The following is a 24784-nucleotide window of genomic DNA, read 5'->3' as shown; positions in this document are numbered from 1 at the left end:
ATTATTGTCATTATTATACCACTATGTTCCATTGTTTATAATTTATTGATCCTCTTCCAACTATTCCCTCCCTTTTGATTTCAACCTTATATTTTTACATTAACATCATATCTGATTTAGTCTGGGGTTTTGTTATGTTTATATTTACTACAGATGTCCTTGATAAAGACCATTGTTGTTCGAAACATTGGACAGTATCTGCTCTTCCTTGTTGCCATATCAAAATAAAATATACAATTTGCCGCAAGATTTTCTCCCTTTGTCATCTTCAATGCTGAGATTCTCTTTACACTTTATTAGTAGGAGGGTAAGCGAGTGAACGGGGGCTGGCAAATGCACAGAGAAAGGGTAGTAGTAGCGGTCTGGCCGGAGGGAGAGCAGGATCGCGGGAATCAAATGGAGGAGCTCGGCACAGTAACAGGAACGTTACTCCCCTGACCTGACAGCTGGAACTCTAGCTGCTGCCTTCACTCCTTGCTACGCGCCACACTCTGGGGGGTAGAGTAGACAGGCAGGTGCAGAGAGTGTTGACAGATATGCAACAGATACAGATTATTTGCGTGCAGGAGGAGTTTGCAGCTGTCTGACAGTAGATAGCGATGTTGTTACTGTTATATGCTTAGCTGAATGTAATGCATATACTTGTTGTACTTTGGTTTCATTTTCTCTCTGGTTAAAGGTCCGTCAGACTTCCTGTTATGCTGTATTAAGAAGCTGATGCATGTACCTTATGTTCTGTAAAGATAAAAGTTGAATTACCCCATATAATCTACTCTCACAAGTTTCTTCTGCGACCAACCTATGCAACAGAGAGAAGGACCAACCTACTAGGAGCCAGTAAAACCAGGTAATAAGGTTCTGCTAGTTACAGAAGAGGGGAGTAAGTGTGACTCTTTCAGCACTGTTACCTCTGCCTCTAGTATTGTAACAGTGGCCTTTCTCGATCTTTTTCCCAGCCTGGAAGGAAGACTTAAAGGGAACCTGTCACCCCGTTTTTTGAGATTGAGCTATAAATACTGTTAAATAGGGCCTGCGCTGTGTGTTCCTATAGTGTATGTAGTGTACCCCGATTCCCCATGTATGCTGAGAAATAACTTACCAAAGTCGCCGTTTTCGCCTGTCAATCAGGCTGGTCAGGTCGGGAGGGCGTGGTGACATCGCTGGTTCTTCCTCAGCTTTACGTTGGTGGCGTAGTGGCGTAGTGGTGAAGACACAGCGCGCGATCTGCGCTGTCATCCCTTTCGTCGGTGGGGTCGGCCACCTTCCTGGGGCCGCGCGTGCGCAGATCGAGTGCTCTGCTGCACGGGGCTTCAGGAAAATGGCCGCGGGATGCCGCGCGTGCGCATTAGAGATCGCGGCGGCCATTTTCCCAAAGCCGAGATGCAAACTCACCAATTCACCACTACGCCACCAACGTAAAGCTGAGGAAGAACCAGCGATGTCACCACGCCCTCCCGACCTGACCAGCCTGATTGACAGGCGAAAACGGCGACTTTGGTAAGTTATTTCTCAGCATACATGGGGAATCGGGGTACACTACATGCACTATAGGAACACACAGCGCAGGCCCTATTTAACAGTATTTATAGCTCAATCTCAAAAAACGGGGTGACAGGTTCCCTTTAAATGTTAAAAAAAGGAGAAAAAGACATAAAGTAGGTAGAAACAGAACTCCGTTCTTTGTCTGCCTCCTACGTGACACTAAACTAAGCTGGTGTTAGTAGGAGGGTGTAGCCTGTAGAGAAAGCTGACTTTTTGTGCATTCTTAGTGTCGGCCTCCTGGTGGCCGCAGCCGACAACCAAAGCTCCTGTACCTTTTGCCCCAATTTAGTGACTAAATCTAATTGTTCTTTACCATCTGCCTTGCTGGCAGGATTAATGTTTAGCAAGTATAGTGTGCAATGCTGCAGGATCATGTGGCTAGTAGCAGCGGCCACTATGGGCATGTGTACTTCCTATATGGGACTTGTTACGTCTCCTGCTCCTGTGGTGTTTGCGCCTGTTACCAGGTACCGCCATATACATTGTGCTAATAGGGTACAATGGTGTGCACTCAGTCAATTTAAGGCGAGGTGCCGGTGTCACGGACTACAAGAGTCCCAGTAATCAAATAATATTTGGAAGACACCGCACACTCTAATTGTTGCTTATGCAAGATAGTGCACATTTATTAGACAAAACTTAACATTAGTAACACATGGGAGCAATATACAATTTTAGGATAAGCGACTACAGTAGTAACATGACGTTTCGACTCTCCCGAGCCTTAATCATATCATCGCTTGGTATAGCAGTAATATGTAAGTATAGCGAATCCTTCGCTTAAAATATAGGTGGTGCTAGTTGATGGTAAGGCGGTATATGGCCAACCATGGTTTGCTGCACAGGGCTTATCAAGCAACTTCCTGTGCCCCCATCCAGTCATAATACTCTATCTCACAGTCTAGCAAACCTGTCTCTGCATTTGATTAATTCCGAACCAACTCTCACGACATCAAGTCTCAACCTGTTCACAAATCCATTTTAATTTGTAAAAATTAACAACTCCGTTAAATCTCAGGTTGATTTTTTTTTTTTTTGCATAAAATTTTTTCCATAATATAAAATATAAAAACAAACAAAGTCCACGAGACATTGTGTATTATATACTGTACAAAAATATTTGCCTCTAGACCGTCGATATCTTCGGTGAATATTCTGACGCCATTAAGAATTTCGAAGACCACGACAACAATGTGCAACGTAATAAATGTAGATTCAGCCATTCACATCCTTGGCCGATACGCCGCACCACCGGCTCAGGCGAATGCTGCGAATCCAAAAGAGGCACGGAGGAACGAAACACGTTGGGGGTCGTTTGTCCAGGCACAATCCTAGCTGACGGCACCAGTAATAACCATAGATTGCACGAAGTGAAGATTACAGCCAGGTCGGAGATGTTTGACCCCAGGATGTTAGTGGTTATATGAGACAGGCTAATGTTGAGGTGGGTACAGTGTGATGTCACCTCTCCTAGTGATCCCGTTGGCACCGCTATAGCTCCTGCTCACAGTTTACAATTAAATAAATAATTAGGAGATGCCGATTAGCATGAAGGAGAATTAACGTCCATGGATTATTACTACAGGGAGGGTGCGGAACGGTTGGATTTAATGATCGCCTATGCCTAATTGTGAGATGTCATTTTCTGGCTGCAGGTTCCTTATATATACATTAGTGCACGTGAAGGCATTCTGTAAGAATTCAGAAAATACTTTGCATCTCATCACAGTACCTAGATGTGGAACGTATCCCACGCCCCGGCTGAGAGCAAGAAGCTGTCAGGACTCTCTTTTCACGATCATTCTTCTTGTATGAATTGGGATCAATATGGACCGGCGATTACCCGGCCCGAGTCTGCGGTGGCACAGGTGCCGCACCTCATTGCCTTATTTTGTGCCCTCTGCGGGCAAGGTTAAGTGTTCAATGCCTGGATTCAGTAGATCAGGTGTTTCGTCTCTGAGTATATGAGCGGGAAGATGACGGAACAGGCTCTGTAGAGGACGGCGCTGCCTCGGATTAGGGCGCGGGGTTTGGTCCACCAGGACTCGGCCTTGAAGCAGAAGTAGACGGCGTAAAACGCGACGGCGAAGAAATGTCCAATCAGCAGCGTGGGTCTGGGGGACACTCTGTAGGAAGAGTAAAATAGGGTTATTATAGTTATTATTCAAGGATGTATTAAATTTGCCACATCTGTCCTGTCCAACATAAGAAACCAACAGCTCACCCCACCTGTAATGGCTTCATCCAGGGGGCTCGGCAGCTAGAGCAAAGCCTGTTAATATAATCACGTAAGAGAAAAGCCGGCACGCCGTCCTTCTTGAGAAAGCATTTATTGTAACTTTATTCCATACGTGCTACAACCACCGAACAAAGATCCTCAAATACTGACGCGTTTCGGACGTAAACATAGCTATAAATCTATGAATAAGGAAGTTTACTTCCGAAACGCGTCAGTGTTTGAGGATCTGTGTTCAGCGTTTTTAGCACGTATGGAATAAAGTTACAATAAACACTGAGTTTTCTAAAGAATGACACAATGCTGGCTTTTCTCTTACTGGATTGTTTGTCCTGCCCAAGCACCAGAAAATAAAATTAATGTTCTCTACAAACCGGAATAAAATCTCCACTTAGGAGTCATGTCAATTTTTATGTCGTAATTTATAGTAAGTTGGTTGCTTAACTTGCTTCTCCTAGTAAAGTGGCGTGGAGTCGGAGTATCGACTTATTTATGGTGTATGAGGAAAGAGGTCGATAGTATGGGGTCACTTACACAGATAAAAGTCCTACGGGGCCGGCGACACATTCTCCTCCAAGCTTAAAGTAGTTGAAGCAGGCTCGTCTCAGCTCGTACAGGGAATCTGAGGGCAAGAAGGCATCGCATGGGAAACTAATGAGCAACTTATCATTCAATCTGAATATGAGTTCACTGACTGATTTTCAGTTATCTAGGGGTCATCATCTACAGCTAGACGAAAGAACGTTTAATCATAATCACAGAAGGCAAATCTTTACTGTAATAGCAGTGAGATTGTGGATTCTTAACTGCAAAAGTAGTGCAACTATGGATTCTTTACTGTAAGAGCAGTGAGATTATGGATTCTCTACTGTAAGAGCAGTGAGACTATGGATTCTCTATTGTAAGAGCAGTGAGACTATTGATTCTTTACTGTAAGAGCAGTGAGATTATGGATTCTCTACTGCAAGAGCAGTGAGACTATGGATTCTCTATTGTAAGAGCAGTGAGATTATGGATTCTTTACTGTAAGAGCAGTGAGACTATTGATTCTTTACTGTAAGAGCAGTGAGAGTATGAATTCCCTACTGTAAGAGCAGTGAAACTATGGATTCTTTACTGTAACAGCAGTGAGATTATGGATTTTCTACTGTAAGTGCAGTGATATTATGGTTTCTTTACTTTAGGAACAGTGAGACTATGGATTCTTTACTTTAAGAGCAGTTAGATTATGGATTCCCTACTGTAAGAGCAGTGAGACTATGGATTCTTTACTGTAACAGCAGTGAGATTATGGATTCTCTACTGTAAGTGCAGTGATATTATGGATTCTTTACTTTAAGAACAGTGAGACTATGGTTTCTTTACTTTAAGAGCAGTGAGGTTATGGATTCCCTACTGTAAGAGCAGTGAAATTATGGATTCTCTACTGTAAGTGCAGTGATATTATGGATTCTTTACTTTAACAGCAGTGAGATTATGGATTCTCTACTGTAAGTGCAGTGATATTATGGATTCTTTACTTTAAGAACACTGAGACTATAGATTCTTTACTTTAAGAGCAGTGAGATTATGGATTCTCTACTGTAAGAGCAGTAATATTTTGGATTCTTTACTGTAAGAGCAGGGAGAGTATGGATTCCCTACTGTAAAATCCGTGAGATTATGGATTCTTTACTGTAAGATCAGTGAGATTATGGGTTCTTTACTGTAAGAGTAGTGAACATATGGATTCTTTACTGTAAGAGTAGTGAACCTATGGATTGTCTACTGTAAGAGCAGTGAGACTGTGGATTCCTTACTGTAAGAGCAGTGAGATTTTAGATTCTTTAGTGTAAGAGCAGTGAGATTTTAGATTCTTTAGTGTAAGAGCAGTGAGACTATGGATTCTTTAGTGTAAGAGCAGTGAGACTATGGATTCTTTACTGTAAGAGCAGTGAGACTATGGATCTCTCTGCCACATGATGTTGTAATGGTTGATTCACTACTAAAATTCAAGGGTCTGGACGCTTTTTTGATAGATATATTACAGATTATGGGCACTAGATTCTGTAATGGGGCATTGATCCAGGTAATTAAATTACCGTATGGCGCTGGGAAGGAATTTTTCCCCTAATATGGAGCTATTAACGTCTGCCCTATGGGGTTTTTACCTTCCTCTGGATCCACATGTTAGGTTATAAGTTAAACTCGATGGATTTAAATTTACCTTCAACCTAAAAAACTATGACACTTATACTGCCGGTGGCAATAGACAGTACAGCTCAGAGGCTATCGAAGGCAAAGAGGTGCGGAATTTTTAATCAAACCCAATTGAAAAAAATGATTGTTAGCCTCAAAGCATGTGTTTGAAGTAAAAAATAAATTGGGCCAAAGGTGGAGGTAGATGGCAAGCATTGGATATTACAGGACTGTGAACACTTATGTGCCACATTGAGTTGCCCACATGTGATAGGGCATGTCACAAGTCATGGAATCAACACTGAGCGCTATTACAGATCAGTACAACGTGGCGGTTGGTGGGCACAAAAGATGGAAAATTACCATTTTTATGAGCCCATATCCCTCTTATCTGCCTCTGTTCCTACCACGTCCTGTGTCTCTGCAGTTCCCACTCACCATCTGTGGCAGCGAAGAGCTCGTACAGGGCCTGAGCCAGAACGTTCACTACGAAGGAATGCGACTTCTTCCGCGACCAATAGAACTGCTGTTTGGCCTGAAAAATATTAGGACGCAATATTAAGACGTCACTGCAGGAAAATCATTTACTTGTCATCAGTTTAGATTGTGAGCAAAAAAAAAGAAAAAAAAATACAAATACTAAATTGGATTGTTTCAGATAAACAGGACACGATATAAACTTCCTCAGAGTGGGAATACTCCTTTAGAACCATAAATGCAATTAAGAGTCCATCATGAAATGCTGAGAAGCCGCACATGACATTACGGCTGGGAATTTCTTTGGCTTTTGCATAAAAATAAAAAACTCTGGTGTCACAAGGATGCCGGGATTGCCAATAGACAACCCCCATCCCATGCAATGGATAAATGGGAAAATCCTCCTCATTTCTCTTTCGTAGAGTCTTGAGGTTTGTTGAAATCCAAAACAGTGCTGATAAATCCTGTTTAGAAATGAGATTCTCACCTGCAGGACTTGCGAGTGTTCGTTCAGGTCTGGCAGATCCTGTAGAAGATCCCTCCAAATCTTCACATCATTCAAGACGACGCTCATGCCTCCTCCGGTCAGCGGATGCCTCATGTTGTATGCATCTCCCAAGAGCAGAACTCCTGCACCCAACAGGGACGAGAGACAATAGGCTTGGTCATCATGTCGGTCTGCCTAAGGCTGGAGCTATGTGGCGACTCGTGCCTGTGTGATATAAAAGTGCAACTGGCCACAACCCAAAAGTCGGAAGAAATCCAGCCCTGTTGCGATGGTGGCAGAGGGACATTGTAGCCACAAGTTACCACGTAGCTCCTGCCCTAAATCAACACTTGTGGGCTCTCACTTCATATAGTTTATATTATAGGAAGCAGCATAGATCAATATCACCATCAAAGGAGCTATGTAAATGCAGTCTTACCCTTTTTGTTGACAGGTGAAGGCGGGAGGAAGCTGGCCGGCATCGTCCTCAGTCGGTCGTTTTCAACAGCAAAGTGGAATGGATCTTGTAAATGTTCTGTAGTAAAGGAACATTGCTGTGAAGGAGCTGTGACATATCTTAGACTGTGGTCCTCACCAGGGAGCTGTGATGTATATATGACTATGGTCCTCACCAAGAAGAAGTGACGTATCTATGACTATGGTCCTCACCAAGAAGAAGTGACGTATCTATGACTATGGTCCTCACTAGGAAGAAGTGATGTATCTATGACTATGGTCTTCACTAGGAAGAAGTGACGTATCTATGACTGTGGTCCTCACTAGGAAGAAATGACGTATCTATGACTATGGTCCTCACCAGGAAGAAGTGACGTACCTATGACTGTGGTCCTCACTAGGAAGAAATGACGTATCTATGACTATGGTCCTCACCAGGAAGAAGCGACATCTCTATGACTGTGGTTCTCACCAGGAAGAAGTGACTTATCTATGACTATGGTCCTCACCAAGAAGAAGTGACGTATCTAAGACTATGGTCCTCACTAGGAAGAAGTGATGTATCTATGACTATGGTCCTCACTAGGAAGAAGTGACGTACCTATGACTGTGGTCCTCACTAGGAAGAAATGACGTATCTATGACTATGGTCCTCACCAGGAAGAAGCGACATCTCTATGACTGTGGTCCTCACCAGGAAGAAGTGACTTATCTATGACTATGGTCCTCACCAAGAAGAAGTGACGTATCTATGACTATGGTCCTCACTAGGAAGAAGTGATGTATCTATGACTATGGTCCTCACTAGGAAGAAGTGATGTATCTATGACTGTGGTCCTCACTAGGAAGAAATGACGTATCTATGACTATGGTCCTCACCAGGAAGAAGTGACGTACCTATGACTGTGGTCCTCACTAGGAAGAAATGACGTATCTATGACTATGGTCCTCACCAGGAAGAAGCGACATCTCTATGACTGTGGTCCTCACCAGGAAGAAGTGACGTATCTATGACTAAGGTCCTCACCAGGAAGAAGTGATGTATCTATGACTGTGGTCCTTACTAGGGAGCTGTGATGTATCTATGACTATGGTCCTCTCCAGACAGCTGTGATGTATCTCTGACTGTGGTCCTCACTAGGAAAAAGTGACGTATCTATGACTGTGGTCCTCACCAGGAAGAAGTGACGTATCTATGTCTATGGTTCTCACCAGGGAGTTATGACTTATCTGTGACTATGGTCCTAACCAAGGAGCTGTGACGTATCTATGACTGTTGTCCTCACTAGGGAGCTTTGATGTATCTATGACTATGGTCCTCAACAGGGAGCTATGAGGTATCTATGACTATGGTCCTCAACTGCAAGAACTGAGGTATCTATGACAGTGGTCCTCGCCAGGAAGAAGTGACGTATCTATGACTGTGGTCCTTACCAGAAAAAAGTGACGTATCTATGACTATGGCCCTCACTAGGGAGCGTTGATGTATCCATGACTATGGCCCTCACTAGGGAGCTATGACGTATCTATGACTATGGTCCTCACCTGGAAGAAGTGACGTATCTATGACTATGGTCCTCACTAAGGAGCCTTGATGTATCTATGACTATGGCCCTCAACAGAGAGCTGTGATTTATCTATGAGTATGGTCCTCACAAGAGAGCTGTGATTTATCTATAACTATGGTCCTCACCAGGGAGCTGGGGCAGGATGTTCTCCAGCATATATTCTTTCAGGTTCTTTGGCATTTCTCCCCTGATGTCGACAAGGACCCGGGTCTCGTTGGATGATATCTGGTAGATTAGGACAGGGCTGGGATTGGCCAAGACAAGCTCGGCGTGATTGGCTTTAAACTGTGGGGAGTCCTGGAATTGGAAAGCAAAAAAGTCAAATGCCTCAAAAGTGGAATTATCATTTATCCAAACGTTTTTTACTGAATGGTTAAAATAATGGAAAGTCAGAGTGTAGACCCCAGAGCAAACTATTAACATCCAGTGTGTTCTGGTTTAGGGGCTTTATTATTGATGTCCCGTCCATATTTAATGAGGGCAAGCACCATAAATAATATGTACACTGGCATGTGAAAGTTTGGCCACCCCTGGTCAAAATTACTGTTATTGTTAAAGGGCGTGGAAGCCCCTGATCAGTTGCCCATTTTGCCCCAAAATGTCTAATTGAAATCACGTGTCAGTGACAAGAGCAGAACTAGATACTAAAGTACTGACCTTTAAAATGCACCCCACAAAATGGGAGGACACCGTGACCTGTCCAGAAATTAAGTCTTTTCTAAACTTGGAGAAAACACCATCAGCGACGACGGTCAGAGGCGCACGGATCTCCTGCAAAATAGAGATTAACTATTAATGTGCCAGACCAACCACAAGAGGAACGTTATACAGATAGGTAATAGATAGATAGATAGATAGATAGATAGATAGATAGATAGATAGATAGATAGATAGGTAATATATTTATCTATTAAGCGCCCTCTAATGTACAGTATCAGTAAAAATTGCACCTGATTTGAGCATCAGCTCTGTATTTTTCATTAAAGAGCCCCTCACCCCCATCCTACCTTAACATCTCCGGTTTCTTTGTCCCTATACTGGACTCCTAAAATGGTGTCATTTTCTTCAATTAATTGTAGCACAGTCCCCTCGATATACTGCGTGCTGCAAAACAAGCGAGAATTTTCGCTATATACAAGTCGTATAAATTGGTCAGATATAAACAGGTGCTCATGAGAATGACCCAGTTCTGCCACATTAACATCTACAGACCGTGCTCTAGTAAAAATCTAGAGACACTTGTTCTCGATCTCCAAAATTAAAATACTTTTTCAAACACTTGATTATGATCTAAAAAGAAAGGATTTACAAACACTTTCTCGGTATCTCCCCCCCCCCACCCAAACTGGTCTACAGACACTAGTTGGTGATCCTGTGTTTGTAGAAAAAAATTGACCTGCAGACACTCGCTCGTGATCATCCAATCTTCAGACTCTTGCTCGTGATCTCCAAAACACCCAATCTCCAAACACTCATTGTGATCTCCAAAAACCCACCGGTCTTGATTTTGGGATGGGGGTGGAGTGTGGGACTCTCGATTGATTGAGAAGCGTATGCCTCTTTATGGATCAGTAGTGTCTGGCAAGTGGTGATCGTCAGGCACCCGTCCCGACCCAGCTTCGCCCACATTGTCAAAGCTGTACAAAATAACTCCAAAGTGCCAAAAGTTGAAAAATATTTTGCTCATCGGGCTCTTCATGTCTATGATCTCCAGAAACATCTGCTGTACAGCAGCAAAACCTGATCTACACCAGATTTACAGACTATTGGTCATCAATAAAAATAAGTTATTAACAGATACCTCCCTGATCTAAAACCTCCCTGATCTACAGACATTTATTTGTAAACCCCCCCAAAAAGTAATCCAGTAATTATCTGTTACCTGTCTCGGCTCTAGTGCCATGCTTTGCTCCCTTCCCCTGTAGCAGGTTACTGTGTGCTACTCCGCCACAGGTCACTACAGCAGCCTGGCAAATATCTCTGATGTCACCACCCAAGGCTTTGTCGGCTGGCTCAGATGGCTGTGCGCTGCCTGAGTATTGAGGTGGCAATGCACTGGAGTTAAGTTACACATCCCTCTTGGATTTGTTCACGCCAAATGTTTGATTAACAGTTCAGCTTCTCCAGATTACTATCCAGCAACCAGCTGCTATTATCAAGCTCAATCCAACCATTCTTGGTGTTTCCCCACCTTCACCTCTGCTGCAGCAAGGTACTTGATCACAAATTCATCTCTGCTAAAACTGGTGCTGTGAGCACCTTCAGTCCCTGCTGAAACAAGGTACTTTAGAAGGAACTCATCTGTGCTATCCTGGTGTTGCCGCATCTTCAGCTTTGTTATGTCAGGTTCCTGATGGCTATCACTTCTCAGCTATCCTGTTGCTGCTGCATCTCCTTCTCTTCTTCTGAAGTCCACACATTTGGCTTTGCTTCATCCAGTGCTTCCTGCTTTGCTTTTCCGCATACCCTGCCGATCCATCTGTACTGATCCTCGCAGTTCCATGTGCCATTTGACAAGTCTAGCTTTCCTGCATCTTTGTGTCACGCCTGTGCTATTCACCTTTACTGAAGACTTAGTGAAGCCACCTCAGCAGGTGAGCCCATAAAAAAACAGTTTGGATCACTAAAACGCACCTAATCCAAAGCCACCGATATCACATGATCTACCAACTAAATCTGCTAACTCTCATTCATGACCTCCAAAAACACCAACATCTACAGATTCACACTCATGATTTGGAGACACACGTGAGGGGATCGCAACACAACCAGATAAGACAATAAACATTTGGTAGAGCAGAGGCTTGTACACCTACTTGGGTTCTGCCATGGCCATCTTGCGGAGCCCCATGATAAAGCGACCATGATGAAAAGCCCTGCCGCACTGCAGCTGCTTCTCCTCATTCATGGGGTACGGGATCTCCACTTCTGCTTTACTTTCTATGTCGTGAACGACGTATCCATGAACGACGTGGGCATCCACACCTTCTACTGCATCTGAAAGGAGACCATAATGTGAGCGTCTACACGAATAAGGGGGCACTACTACCAGGTGCCCTGGCAAAAAATGCCTCAAACAGGATCGGAAACAATGAACATGATTCATGCTTTTCTCACAAGTACGGCGTTATGGTGTGACGGGATTCAGACCTGGCACCAGGTGTATGTGCCGGACTGTGTGTATGAGATAGATAGATAGATAGATAGATAGATAGATAGATAGATAGATAGATAGATAGATAGATAGATAGATAGATAGATAATCCTAGTGTATCCTCACCCATCCCCTGCAGACTGTGAGGGTCCTCCCTCCTTATGTACTGTACCTGTATGCCTTGGTTTTTTTTTGCTCATGTTTAATTGTATTTGTCTATATTTGTCCCCTTTTCACATGAAAAGCACCATGGAATAAATAGCGCTATAAAAATGTATAATAATAATAATCATAATAATGATAGATAGATGATAGATAGATAGATAGATAGATAGATAGATAGATAGATAGATAGATAGATAGATAGATAGATAGATAGATAGATAGATAGAGTCATGGCCAAAAGTATTGACACCCCTGCAATTCTGTCAGATAATACTCAGTTTCTTCCTGAAAATGATTGCAAACACAAATTCTTTGGTATTATTATCTTCATTTAATTTGTCTTAAATGAAAAAAACACAAAAGAGAATGAAGCAAAACATTGATCATTTCACACAAAACTCCAAAAATGGGCCAGACAAAAGTATTGGCACCCTCAGCCTAATATTTGGTTGCACAACAAAATAACTGCGACCAACCGCTTCCGGTAACCATCAATGAGTTTCCTACAATGCTCTGCTGGAATTTTAGACCATTCTTCTTTGGCAAACTGCTCCAGGTCCCTGATATTTGAAGGGTGCCTTCTCCAAACTGCCATTTTTAGATCTCTCCACAGGTGTCCTATGGGATTCAGGTCTGGACTCATTGCTGGCCACCTTAGAAGTCTCCAGTGCTTTCTCTCAAACCATTTTCTAGTACTTTTTGAAGTGTTTTGGGTCATTGTCCTGCTGGAAGACCCATGACCTCTGAGGGAGACCCAGCTTTCTCACACTGGGCCCTACATTATGCTGCAAAATTTGTTGGTAGTCTTCAGACTTCATAATGCCATGCACACGGTCAAGCAGTCCAGTGCCAGAGGCAGCAAAGCAACCCCAAAACATCAGGGAACCTCCGCCATGTTTGACTGTAGGGACCATGTTCTTTTCTTTGAATGCCTCTTTTTTTCTCCTGTAAACTCTATGTTGATGCCTTTGCCCAAAAAGCTCTACTTTTGTCTCATCTGACCAGAGAACATTCTTCCAAAACGTTTTAGGCTTTTTCAGGTAAGTTTTGGCAAACTCCAGCCTGGCTTTTTTATGTCTCGGGGTAAGAAGAGGGGTCTTCCTGGGTCTCCTACCATACAGTCCCTTTTCATTCAGACGCTGACAGATAGTACGGGTTGACACTTGTACCCTCGGACTGCAGGGCAGCTTGAACTTGTTTGGATGTTAGTCGAGGTTCTTTATCCAACATCCGCACAATCTTGCGTTGAAATCTCTTGTCAATTTTTCTTTTCCGTCCACATCTAGGGAGGTTAGCCACAGTGCCATGGGCTTTATACTTCTTGATGACACTGTGCACGGTAGACACAGGAACATTCAGGTCTTTGGAGGTGGACTTGTAGCCTTGAGATTGCTCATGCTTCCTCACAATTTGGGTTCTCAAGTCCTCAGACAGTTCTTTCGTCTTCTTTCTTTTCTCCATGCTCAATGTGGTACACACAAGGACACAGGACAGAGGTTGAGTCAACTTTAATCCATGTCCACTGGCTGCAAGTGTGATTTAGTTATTGCCAACACCTGTTAGGTGCCACAGGTAAGTTACAGGTGCTGTTAATTACACAAATTGGAGAAGCGTCACATGATTTTTCGAACAGTGCCAATACTTTTGTCCACCCACTTTTTTATGTTTGGTGTGGAATTATATCCAATTTGGCTTTAGGACAATTCTTTTTGTGTTTTTTCATTTAAGATAAATTAAATGAAGATAATAATACCAAAGAATTTGTGTTTGCAATCATTTTCAGGAAGAAACTGAGTATTATCTGACAGAATTGCAGGGGTGTCAATACTTTTGGCCATGACTGTAGATAGATAGATAGATAGATGATAGATAATAGATAGATAGATAGATAGATAGATAGATAGATAGATAATAGATAAAGATAGATAATAGATACATAAAGATAGATAGATAGATAGATAGATAGATAGATAGATAGATAGATAGATAGATAGATAATAAATAGATGATAGATAAACTTCATATATTCAATGTTTCCTATATGAGAGTGTGCTTTGCGTGTTGTAGGTTAATGGTGGCACATATAGGAAGCATAAGTGATGATTATGTAATGGCCGGGGTTTATATCTATTCCCTACTGATGTTTCATGGTCTAGGTGACAAATTATAAACTTTATGCTTCGTTTGGCTATGGAGTGTGGACTTCTAGCTTTTATTGCAGTCTGTAGTTTGCTGACAAGTTGTAGAAAAGTCCTGGGCTTTTTATTTTCGTGTAACTTCCCTGCAATAACTGAAGGTTGCTCCGACATATGAAGGAGATGCTGTAAGTATATGTTGGCTGTTTAAACCAAACACAAACCAAGCAGAAACTAAGGAAACCAAGCACAGACCAAGCAAACCAAGCACAGAAAAAACAACAACCCCAAACTAAACAGACCAAGCAAACCAAGCACAGTCCAACCAAAGGAAACACAAACTAAGCAAACCAAGCACAGACCAAGCAAATCAAGCACAGACCAAGCAAACCAAGCAAATCAAGCAGATCAAGCAAACCAAATACAAACCAGGCACAGATCAAGCAAATAAAGCACAGATCAAGCAAACCAAACACAAACTCAGCAAACCAAGCACAGACTAAGCAAAACTTTTTTAATTTTGATAATTCTCTGGCCCCCTCTTAATTGATTGCTATTTTTTATTTTACTCCCTTATCCATCCCTATGTATGTAAAGCAGTTCCGACCTCGCCAATACCAGAGTTGTGGCGTCATTACTTACCGCCAAGTCCAAGGTCCTTCAGGGCTTGATAGCCTCCAGGTTGCAGTAATTCCCCGACGATACGATCTGGTTCCTTCAGATCTCTTTCGATGACGACCACCCTCCTCCCGTCCCTGGATAATACTGTAGCGAGAGCGGATCCCAGGACGCCAGAGCCCACAATAACGACATCGGGACCATCACCCGATCTGCTGGCAGAAACTGTGGTGCCATTACTGACACTGGATGACCGCAAGTTATTCTTAGTTTTCTTCTGCAAAAAAAGGCAAAAATATCCCAAATATTAACTGCAGTTTCCTAACACTGCTCTGAGGTCCCATCCACGTCCCATTATTTACCTTGGTTTAGAATGTATGCCATGTGCTCGCTAAATGTGTCATATGGTTACAGCGTCATCTATAGGTCTGTGTGCAGGAGATGGCGGCCCGGACCCTGGCAGATTGTGACTCCGAAATCAAGGAAGGGATACGGGAATAATAGTGGCTCAGTGGTTAGCCCTGTATGGTGGCTCAGTGGGTAGCACTGTATGGTGGCTCAGTGATTAGCACTGTATGGTGGCTCAGTGGATAGCACTGTATGGTGGCTCAGTGGTTAGCACTGTATGGTGGTTCAGTGGTTAGCACTGTATGGTGGCTCAGTGGTTAGCACTGTATGGTGGCTCAGTGGTTAGCACTGTATGGTGGCTCAGTGGTTAGCACTGTATGGTGGCTCAGTGGTTAGCCCTGTATGGTGGCTCAGTGGCTAGCACTGTATGGTGGCTCAGTGATTAGCACTGTATGGTGGCTCAGTGGTTAGCACTGTATGGTGGCTCAGTGGGTAGCACTGTATGGTGGCTCAGTGATTAGCACTGTATGGTGGCTCAGTGGTTAGCACTGTATGGTGGCTCAGTGGTTAGCACTGTATGGTGGCTCAGTAGTTAGCACTGTATGGTGGCTCAGTGGTTAACACTGTATGGTGGCTCAGTGGTTAGCACTGTATGGTGGCTCAGTGGTTAGCACTGTATGGTGGCTCAGTGATTAGCACTGTATGGTGGCTCAGTGGATAGCACTGTATGGTGGCTCAGTGGTTAGCACTGTATGGTGGCTCAGTAGTTAGCACTGTATGGTGGCTCAGTGGTTAGCACTGTATGGTGGCTCAGTAGTTAGCACTGTATGGTGGCTCAGTGGTTAGCACTGTATGGTGGCTTAGTGGTTAGCACTGTATGGTGGCTCAGTGGGTAGCACTGTATGGTGGCTCAGTGGATAGCACTGTATGGTGGCTCAGTGGTTAGCACTGTATGGTGGCTCAGTGGTTAGCAATGTATGGTGGCTCAGTGGTTAGCACTGTATGGTGGCTCAGTGGTTAGCACTGTATGGTGGCTCAGTGGTTAGCACTGTATGGTGGCTCAGTGGTTAGCACTGTATGGTGGCTCAGTGGTTAGCCCTGTATGGTGGCTCAGTGGGTAGCACTGTATGGTGGCTCAGTGATTAGCACTGTATGGTGGCTCAGTGGTTAGCACTGTATGGTGGCTCAGTGGGTAGCACTGTATGGTGGCTCAGTGATTAGCACTGTATGGTGGCTCAGTGGTTAGCACTGTATGGTGGCTCAGTGGTTAGCACTGTATGGTGGCTCAGTAGTTAGCACTGTATGGTGGCTCAGTGGTTAACACTGTATGGTGGCTCAGTGGTTAGCACTGTATGGTGGCTCAGTGGTTAGCACTGTATGGTGGCTCAGTGATTAGCACTGTATGGTGGCTCAGTGGATAGCACTGTATGGTGGCTCAGTGGTTAACACTGTATGGTGGCTCAGTAGTTAGCACTGTATGGTGGCTCAGTGGTTAGCACTGTATGGTGGCTCAGTAGTTAGCACTGTATGGTGGCTCAGTGGCCAATATTAATGGTTGATTCTACCATTAAGAAGTTTCTCCCTGATCGGCCCTCTCTGACATTTCGGCGTGCGAGGAACCTCAGGGACCATTTAGTGCAGAGCCACTATAGTGGTCAGCAAACTAGGACGTTCTTGGATAACTTTCCACCCAAACTTGGTTGTAGTCCATGTGGCCATTGTGTGGCCTGCCCCAATGTTGAAAGGAGTGTCTCTTTTCTTAATTCCAAGGGCACTAAATCCTTTCAAATTAGACAGCATATCACCTGTACGACAAGGTATGTTGTCTATTATGCTACGTGCCCATGCGGGTTAATATACGTTGGCCTTACCACCCGCCAACTTAAAATCCGCATTAGAGAGCATGTGCTGGGGATACAGGCGGCCTCTGGCCACATGGATGGATCTACATTGAAAACGATACCGAGACATTTTTGGGAACATCATGAATGCAACGCGACACTACTGAGGGTGAGAGGCATTGAAGCCTTGCAGATCAATATTAGGGGTGGACAGTTGGCTAAGAGACTAGCGAAATTGGAGATGCAATGGATATGGCGTCTCCAAACTGTCCATCCTGATGGACTTAATGAGAACTTGTCCTTTGCCCCTTTTCTGTAGTCCTCCGCCTGCTGTTTCCTCCCTGTGCACATCATCCGCATATGTGTGTGTTTTTACTTTATTTTAATTGATTTTATTTCTTTTTTTTCTTAGTGTTACGGACCATGATAGAAAATGTTTGGTGACTTCTGTGGTTGAATAGTGAAGCCGGATCATCTACGTGTATTTTCATTTGGAGCCCCTGGAGAGAATATAATGGACGCTCTATCATGGCATATAAGGAGATGAAGATACTGCCCCTTATTATATGTTATAGATTGCAGCACTGTCTACCATATTTGATGGTGGCTATGTGTGGGGTGGACATTTGGATGTGTACATGTGTGGTAATTGTTAAATTTGATATGTTTCATATATTATACTGGCTTTTTGCTTACACATATGTGTTCTCTGCACCTATATATGGAATGAGAAGGAATGAGGAGATATGAGAGAGGGATATACATATATAGCATACGTAATCACGTTTATACATATTATCCATTAGCGACATTCTATTAATATAGTAATTTTTTCCTTTATAGCGTATTATAATTTTATTTATTTTTTTCTTTTATTTTTGTTTATTATTTGGTATACATCTTTATATATTTTTTTCTTTTATGGTTTGGTCCTATTAATAGAATTTTTGTCAATATGGATATATGTCTCTGTTACTGCTAACATATCTTGTGGTTAATCCGCTATTTTGTGGGGTGGCCTCCTTATGTTTCTTCTGCATCCTCACCTTCTATATATGATATCCTGATTCTGCCCCCATAATGATGGCTGCCATAAAGTTTTTTGTAGTGGTGGCTATTAGTCTCCAACAAGATGGCCGCGGTGGGCTGTTTGCGCATGCGCGGTTGGGACTGGCAGTTTCCCCCTTTTCTCTCCTCTCTGGGGTTCCATTTGCGCAAGTCCGCCTTCTATCTATACTAAGATGGCGGCTTGGCGTCTTCACTCCCACAGTGCACATGTTTCTTCCGGCTCCTGTCACCGCGGTGCCGCTGCCCTGCGATCACATGGGGCCCCTGTGCTTCCGGGTGATGCGGCCGTGCGGGACAGCTGCCGGTAATCATAGGTACCGTTATACTTCCGGGTCTGTGAGTATATATTCCATTTAATTTACACACCAGTCACCCCTTGAGAAAGGCAGTTTGCCGAAACGCGCGTTGGGGGGGACGGGTCTCTGATGCACATATACACCCACCTTCTACCGCCGGTATGTATGTACTAGAATACTGTTATTGATTGCCAAGATATGGTTATGAATTTCCTATACATGCTGTGTATTTACATGGTTCTGATATTTATGATATGGGGTAGAGTGCATTAGGGCCTGTCCATTTGTATGTGCTGTTGATGGCATGGGTGGGTTTTTCCCACTTTTTACTGTGCACCGATTATTTGGTATTTAATAAAGTTTATATATTTTATATATTTGGACTTATGACTGCGTTCTTTTGAGTTTTGCGTTCTTCATGTATATGCAGTTTGTCCAGGTGGTCCTAGTCAGTCATGTATTTTTGTTACTTTGATCTATGACATATTGCTAGTGATTGACATGCTTCCCACTAAGTATTTGCTATTAATCAGTGGTTAGCACTGTATGGTGGCTCAGTAGTTAGCACTGTATGGTGGCTCAGTAGTTAGCACTGTATGGTGGCTCAGTAGTTAGCACTGTATGGTGGCTCAGTGGTTAGCACTGTATGGTGGCTCAGTAGTTAGCACTGTATGGTGGCTCAGTGGTTAGCAATGTATGGTGGCTCAGTGGTTAGCACTGTATGGTGGCTCAGTGGTTAGCACTGTATGGTGGCTCAGTAGTTAGCACTGTATGGTGGCTCAGTGGTTAGCACTGTATGGTGGCTCAGTAGTTAGCACTGTATGGTGGCTCAGTGGTTAGCAATGTATGGTGGCTCAGTGGTTAGCACTGTATGGTGGCTCAGTGGTTAGCACTGTATGGTGGCTCAGTAGTTAGCACTGTATGGTGGCTCAGTGGTTAGCACTGTATGGTGGCTCAGTAGTTAGCCCTGTATTTTGGCTCAGTGGTTAGCACTGTATGGTGGCTCAGTGGTTAGCACTGTATGGTGGCTCAGTGATTAGCACTGTATGGTGGCTCAGTGGATAGCACTGTATGGTGCCTCAGTGGTTAGCACTGTATGGTGGCTCAGTGGTTAGCACTGTATGGTGGCTCAGTGGTTAGCACTGTATGGTGGCTCAGTGGATAGCACTGTATGGTGGCTCAGTGGATAGCACTGTATAGTGGCTCAGTAGTTAGCACTGTATGGCGGCTTAGTGGTTAGCACTGTATCGGTGGCTCAGTGGTTAGCACTGTAGCCTTACATCGCTGGGGTCCTAGATATAACAAGGACAACATCTGCAAGGAGTTTGCATGTTCTCTCTCTATTTGCGTGAAATCTAGATTGTGAGCCCCAATGGGGACAGTGCTGGTAATGTCTGTAAAGCGCTGCACAATATAACTAAAATAAATGTACAAATAAAAACACTGAGAACTCTCAATTCTAAATATTTTTCAAATAAAAACACACAAGGATTTATACATGGCACATGGGGTAACACTAGCGGGGGTGCTGGGGAAGGAGGAAGGAAGTTGAAATAAGATATGTAAACAGAAAATGAGATCGATACTAGATATGAGATTAAATATCTACTATATAATTGTCTAAGGGTCACTTCCGTCTTTCTATCTGTCTGTCTTTCTGTCACGGATATTCATTGGTCGCGGCCCCTGTCTGTTATGGAATCCAAGTCGCTGATTGGTCGTGGCAAAACGCCCACGACCATTGCCACGACCAATCAGCGACGGGCACAGTCCGGCGGCAATATGGCCGCTCTTTCCTCCCCGCAGTCAGTGCCCGCTCCATACTCCCCTCCAGTCATCCAGTCAGCCCTCACAAAGGGTTAATGCCAGCGTTACCGGAGCGCGGTGTAACGCACTCTGGTTACGCAGCTATTAACCCTGTGTGACCAACTTTTTACTATTGATGATGCATATGCAGTATCAATAGTAAAAATATCTAATGTTAAAAATAATAATAATAAAAAAAAAGGTTATTCTCACCCTCCGACGTGGCGTCCTGTCCTCGGCAGTGCAAGCGGCAGGTTCCGGTGCTAAGGATACTATGCGAGAAGGACCTGCCGTGACGTCACGGTCATGTGACCGCGACGTCATCACAGGTCCTGCGCTCATACCAACCCTGGGACCAGAAACTGCCGCGTGCACCGCACACAGGCGCCAGGACTACAAGGGGCTCTCGGAAGGTGAGTATATGTTTATTTTTTATTTTTTAACCTTCTACATATGTGACTGGCCAATATACTACGTGTCTGTGCTGTATACTACGTGGCTGGGCAATACACTACGTGGCTGTGCAATATACTACGTGGCTGGGCAATATACTACGTGGCTGGGCAATATACTACGTCACTGAGCAATATACTACGTGGCTGTGCAATATACTACGTGGCTGTGCAATATACTACGTGGCTGGGCAATATACTACGTGGCTGGGCAATATACTACGTGGCTGGGCAATATACTACGTGGCTGTGCAATATACTACATGACTGGGCAATATACTACGTCACTGGGCAATATACTACGTGGCTGGGCAATATACTACACCACTGGGCAATATACTACGTGGCTGGGCAATATACTACGTGGCTGGGCAATATACTACGTGGCTCTGTGCTGTATACTACATGGCTGGGCAATACACTACGTGGCTGTGCAATATACTACGTGGCTGGGCAATATACTACGTGGCTGGGCAATATACTATGTGGCTGGGCAATATACTACGTGGCTCTGTGCTGTATACTACGTGGCTGGGCAATATACTATGTGGCTGGGCAATATACTATGTGGCTGTGCAATATACTACGTGGCTGGGCAATATACTACGTGGCTGGGCAATATACTACGTCACTGGGCAATATACTACGTGGCTGGGCAATATACTACGTGGCTGGGCATTATACTACGTGTCTGTGCTGTATACTTCGTGACTGGGCAATATACTACGTGTCTGTGCTGTATACTACGTGGCTGGGCAATACAGTACGTGGCTGTGCAATATAGTACGTGGCTGGGCAATATACTACGTGGCTGGGCAATATACTACGTGGCTGTGCAATATACTACGTGGCTGGGCAATATACTACGTGGCTGGGCAATATACTACGTGGCTGTGCAATATACTACATGACTGGGCAATATACTACGTCACTGGGCAATATACTATGTGGCTGGGCAATATACTACGCCACTGGGCAATATACTACGTGGCTGGGCAATATACTACGTGGCTGGGCAATATACTACGTGGCTGGGCAATATACTCTGTGGCTCTGTGCTGTATACTACATGGCTGTGCAATACACTACGTGGCTGTGCAATATACTACGTGGCTGGGCAATATACTACGTGGCTGGGCAATATACTACGTGGCTGGGCAATATACTACGTGGCTCTGTGCTGTATACTACGTGGCTGGGCAATATACTACGTGGCTGGGCAATATACTGCGTGGCTGGGCAATATACTATGTGGCTGTGCAATATACTACGTGGCTGGGCAATATACTACGTGGCTGGGCAATATACTACGTGGCTGGGCAATATACTGCGTGGCTGGGCAATATACTATGTGGCTGTGCAATATACTACGTGGCTGGGCAATATACTACGTGGCTGGGCAATATACTACGTGGCTGGGCAATATACTACGTGGCTGGGCAATATACTACGTGGCCGGGCAATATACTACGTGGCTGGGCAATATACTACATAGCTGGGCAATATACTACGTGGCTGGGTAATATACTACGTGGACATGCATATTCTAGAATACCCGATGCGTTAGAATCGGGCCACCATCTATAACTGCTAATGTGTGTATGGTTCTGTAGCTAAAGCTGATTGGAATTGAATTGTTACAATAAATATATATTTTCTTAAAGCTACATGGTGAGAGCTGGCGGTAGACGCTGGCAGTTTAGCACAGTAATCTCCGCAGACTCCTGATTTCTAGATTAATCTTCACTGTGAGAACATTATCCGCTTTCCGTCTCATTGAAACTCATTGACTAGAGCTCAGGACATCAGTGATACGGCAGAGTATACAGAGTATACGGATATTCTGCACCGGGCACCACGCATGCGGTATAGATGACATAGTGTTCAACTGCAGATAGAGACTGACAGATCTATAATGATAGATAATAGATAGATAGATAGATAGATAGATAGATAGATAGATAGATAGATAGAGAGATAACAGATGATAAGATAAAAGATATATAATAGATAGATAATAGATACATTACATAGATTACAGATACTGTAGATACATAATTGATAGATAGATAGATAATAAATAATAGATACATAATAGACAGATAAATAATAGATAGATAATAGATAGATAATAGATAGATAATAGATAGATAATAGATACTGTACATAGATGATAAGATAATAAATAATAGATGATAGATAATAGATAGATGATAAGATAATAGATAATTGCCAGATACTGTAGATAGATAGATAGATGATAGATAATAGATAGATGATAGATAATAGATCGATAGATAGATGATAGATAGATGATAGATAGATAGATAGATAATAGATAGATGATAGATAGATGATAGATAGATGATAGATAATAGATAGATAATAGATAGATAATAGATAGATGATAGATAGATGATAGATAGATGATAGATAGATGATAGATAGATGATAGATAATAGATAGATAGATGATAGATAGATGATAGATAGATAATAGATAGATGATAGATAATAGATCGATAGATAGATAGATGATAGATAGATGATAGATTGATGATAGATAATAGATAGATAGATAGATGATAGATAGATGATAGATAGATAGATGATAGATAGATAGATAGATGATAGATAGATGATAGATAGATGATAGATAGATGATAGATAATAGATAGATAATCTCCAGATACTGTAGATAGATGACGGATTGTGCAGACAGTGACAGATGTATCACTGTGCCCCCGGCTCCGGCTCCCTCTTACCGGCCTGTCCTCGTCCTCCGCTTTCTCCGCCTTCCGGGGCCCGGTGAGGCCCAGCACCCTGGCAGTGATGACCCCCGGAGCGCCCTGTTTCGGGGTGCGCCCCCGGTAGCGGATGGAGGAGAGCAGCAGCCCCACGGTGCAGCCCCCCAGCACGGCCAGCAGCAGCTCCAGCCGGGGGGCGCTCAGCAGCTCGTCACACTTCTTGTACACATAGGTGAAGGTGGCGACCCCCAGGAAGGTCCACATCTCGGGGAGCGCGTCGCCTTGTGCGTTATTTAACAGAAAGGAAAAATATATAGAGAAAGATAATAAATAAAAAATAAATATTTAAAATTATTTAAAATATAAATGTATAAAAAAATCTGATTCTAAATGTACGAGGACGCAGGAGAAGCGCTGCTGCACGCAGGTGTGAACTGGGCGCAGTGTGACTGCTCGCACCTGGAGGCACTGGGGCTGGTTACATACGGGGGGTGTGCGCTCGCCCCGTCACACAGAATCACCAGCTCTCCCGGCCATTCCCCCCCCACACTCCTCCACAGGATGGATCCGTCTGCCCTGTCTGCCAATCCCCGAGATACATTGTATCATAGGATGGACGAGAGGGGCGGAGCCAAACCTCAGCCTCAGCAGCACTCGGCGCTTGCGGTTGCCCGGCAACGAGAGCTCGTCACCTAATGGGGAGGAGTTCCACAGCGCGCAAGGTCCTGAGCACCGCCCAATACTTTACCAGCCAATGGTAAACCGTCGCTAAGGTGAGCAGAGCTCACGCTATGGATAGAGCAACCAATGGGAGTGGTCGGGCGCTTCGCTCCAGATCGCGCTCTGCGCTTGTGGCTGTAGTGCGATGTGACGTGTAGGGGGCGGAGCGAAGCTGAGGAGGCGGGAAAGGGAGGGCGCTGAGGTAAAAGATGACCGGATGATTCATCACGGAGGAAAACGGGGTTTTTACGGTTTTCGTCATTTTCCTGAGAGGAAAAAATCTATATTTTTCACTTAACAGGCGGCAGGGACCTTCATGACGCAGTGTGACTAAAGAGTGGAGGAGAGTTGGTGTTATTAGGCAGTCACAATTTGCTGAGGTAAAAAGTGGTTTTCCTAAAAAAATAAAAAAAAAAAAGTAATGGCGTCGTGTTACCACAAGGGCTACAACTCTAAAATCATGAAAATCTCGCGTTTTTTGCGGATTTTTC

The 24784-nt window shown here is 43.9% G+C and overlaps 1 protein-coding gene across 2 annotated transcripts; it reads right to left on the bottom strand.

Annotated features, from left to right (window-relative positions):
* Window positions 1-2501: 2501 nt before the first annotated feature.
* Window positions 2502-24158, bottom strand: SQLE (squalene epoxidase). 2 transcript variants are annotated; one of them, XM_069731881.1, is made up of 12 exons: window positions 24033-24158; window positions 23592-23854; window positions 15041-15293; window positions 11761-11941; window positions 9952-10048; window positions 9602-9715; window positions 9070-9241; window positions 7360-7455; window positions 6921-7063; window positions 6395-6491; window positions 4313-4400; window positions 2502-3668 (listed from the first exon to the last, which is right to left on the bottom strand). In XM_069731881.1, the coding sequence occupies exons 2-12, from the start codon at window positions 23835-23837 to the stop codon at window positions 3476-3478; spliced, it is 1680 nt and encodes a 559-aa protein (XP_069587982.1). In that variant the 5' UTR covers window positions 23838-23854; window positions 24033-24158; the 3' UTR covers window positions 2502-3475. The 2 variants fall into 2 exon arrangements, with proteins under 2 accessions (XP_069587982.1, XP_069587981.1); XM_069731880.1 differs by lacking the exon at window positions 24033-24158 and having other exon boundaries at window positions 23592-23981.
* Between the last annotated feature and the right edge of the window lie 626 nt (window positions 24159-24784).

This window comes from Ranitomeya imitator, chromosome 6 (assembly GCF_032444005.1).
Source record: "Ranitomeya imitator isolate aRanImi1 chromosome 6, aRanImi1.pri, whole genome shotgun sequence".
NCBI lineage: Eukaryota > Metazoa > Chordata > Amphibia > Anura > Dendrobatidae > Ranitomeya > Ranitomeya imitator.
The sequence above is the reverse complement of the archived record's forward strand: the minus strand, read 5'-3'. Positions and strand labels throughout refer to the sequence as shown.

Excerpts from the sequence above, each read along its gene's own strand:
- SQLE (XM_069731881.1), bottom strand. The coding sequence starts at position 23,837 with ATGTGGACCTTCCTGGGGGTCGCCACCTTCACCTATGTGTACAAGAAG. Across the intron at positions 9,716-9,951 it reads AAGAAACCGGAGATGTTAAG|GAGATCCGTGCGCCTCTGAC; the intron begins GTAGGATGGGGG and ends TCTATTTTGCAG. Across the intron at positions 6,492-6,920 it reads AACACTCGCAAGTCCTGCAG|GCCAAACAGCAGTTCTATTG; the intron begins GTGAGAATCTCA and ends AATATTTTTCAG.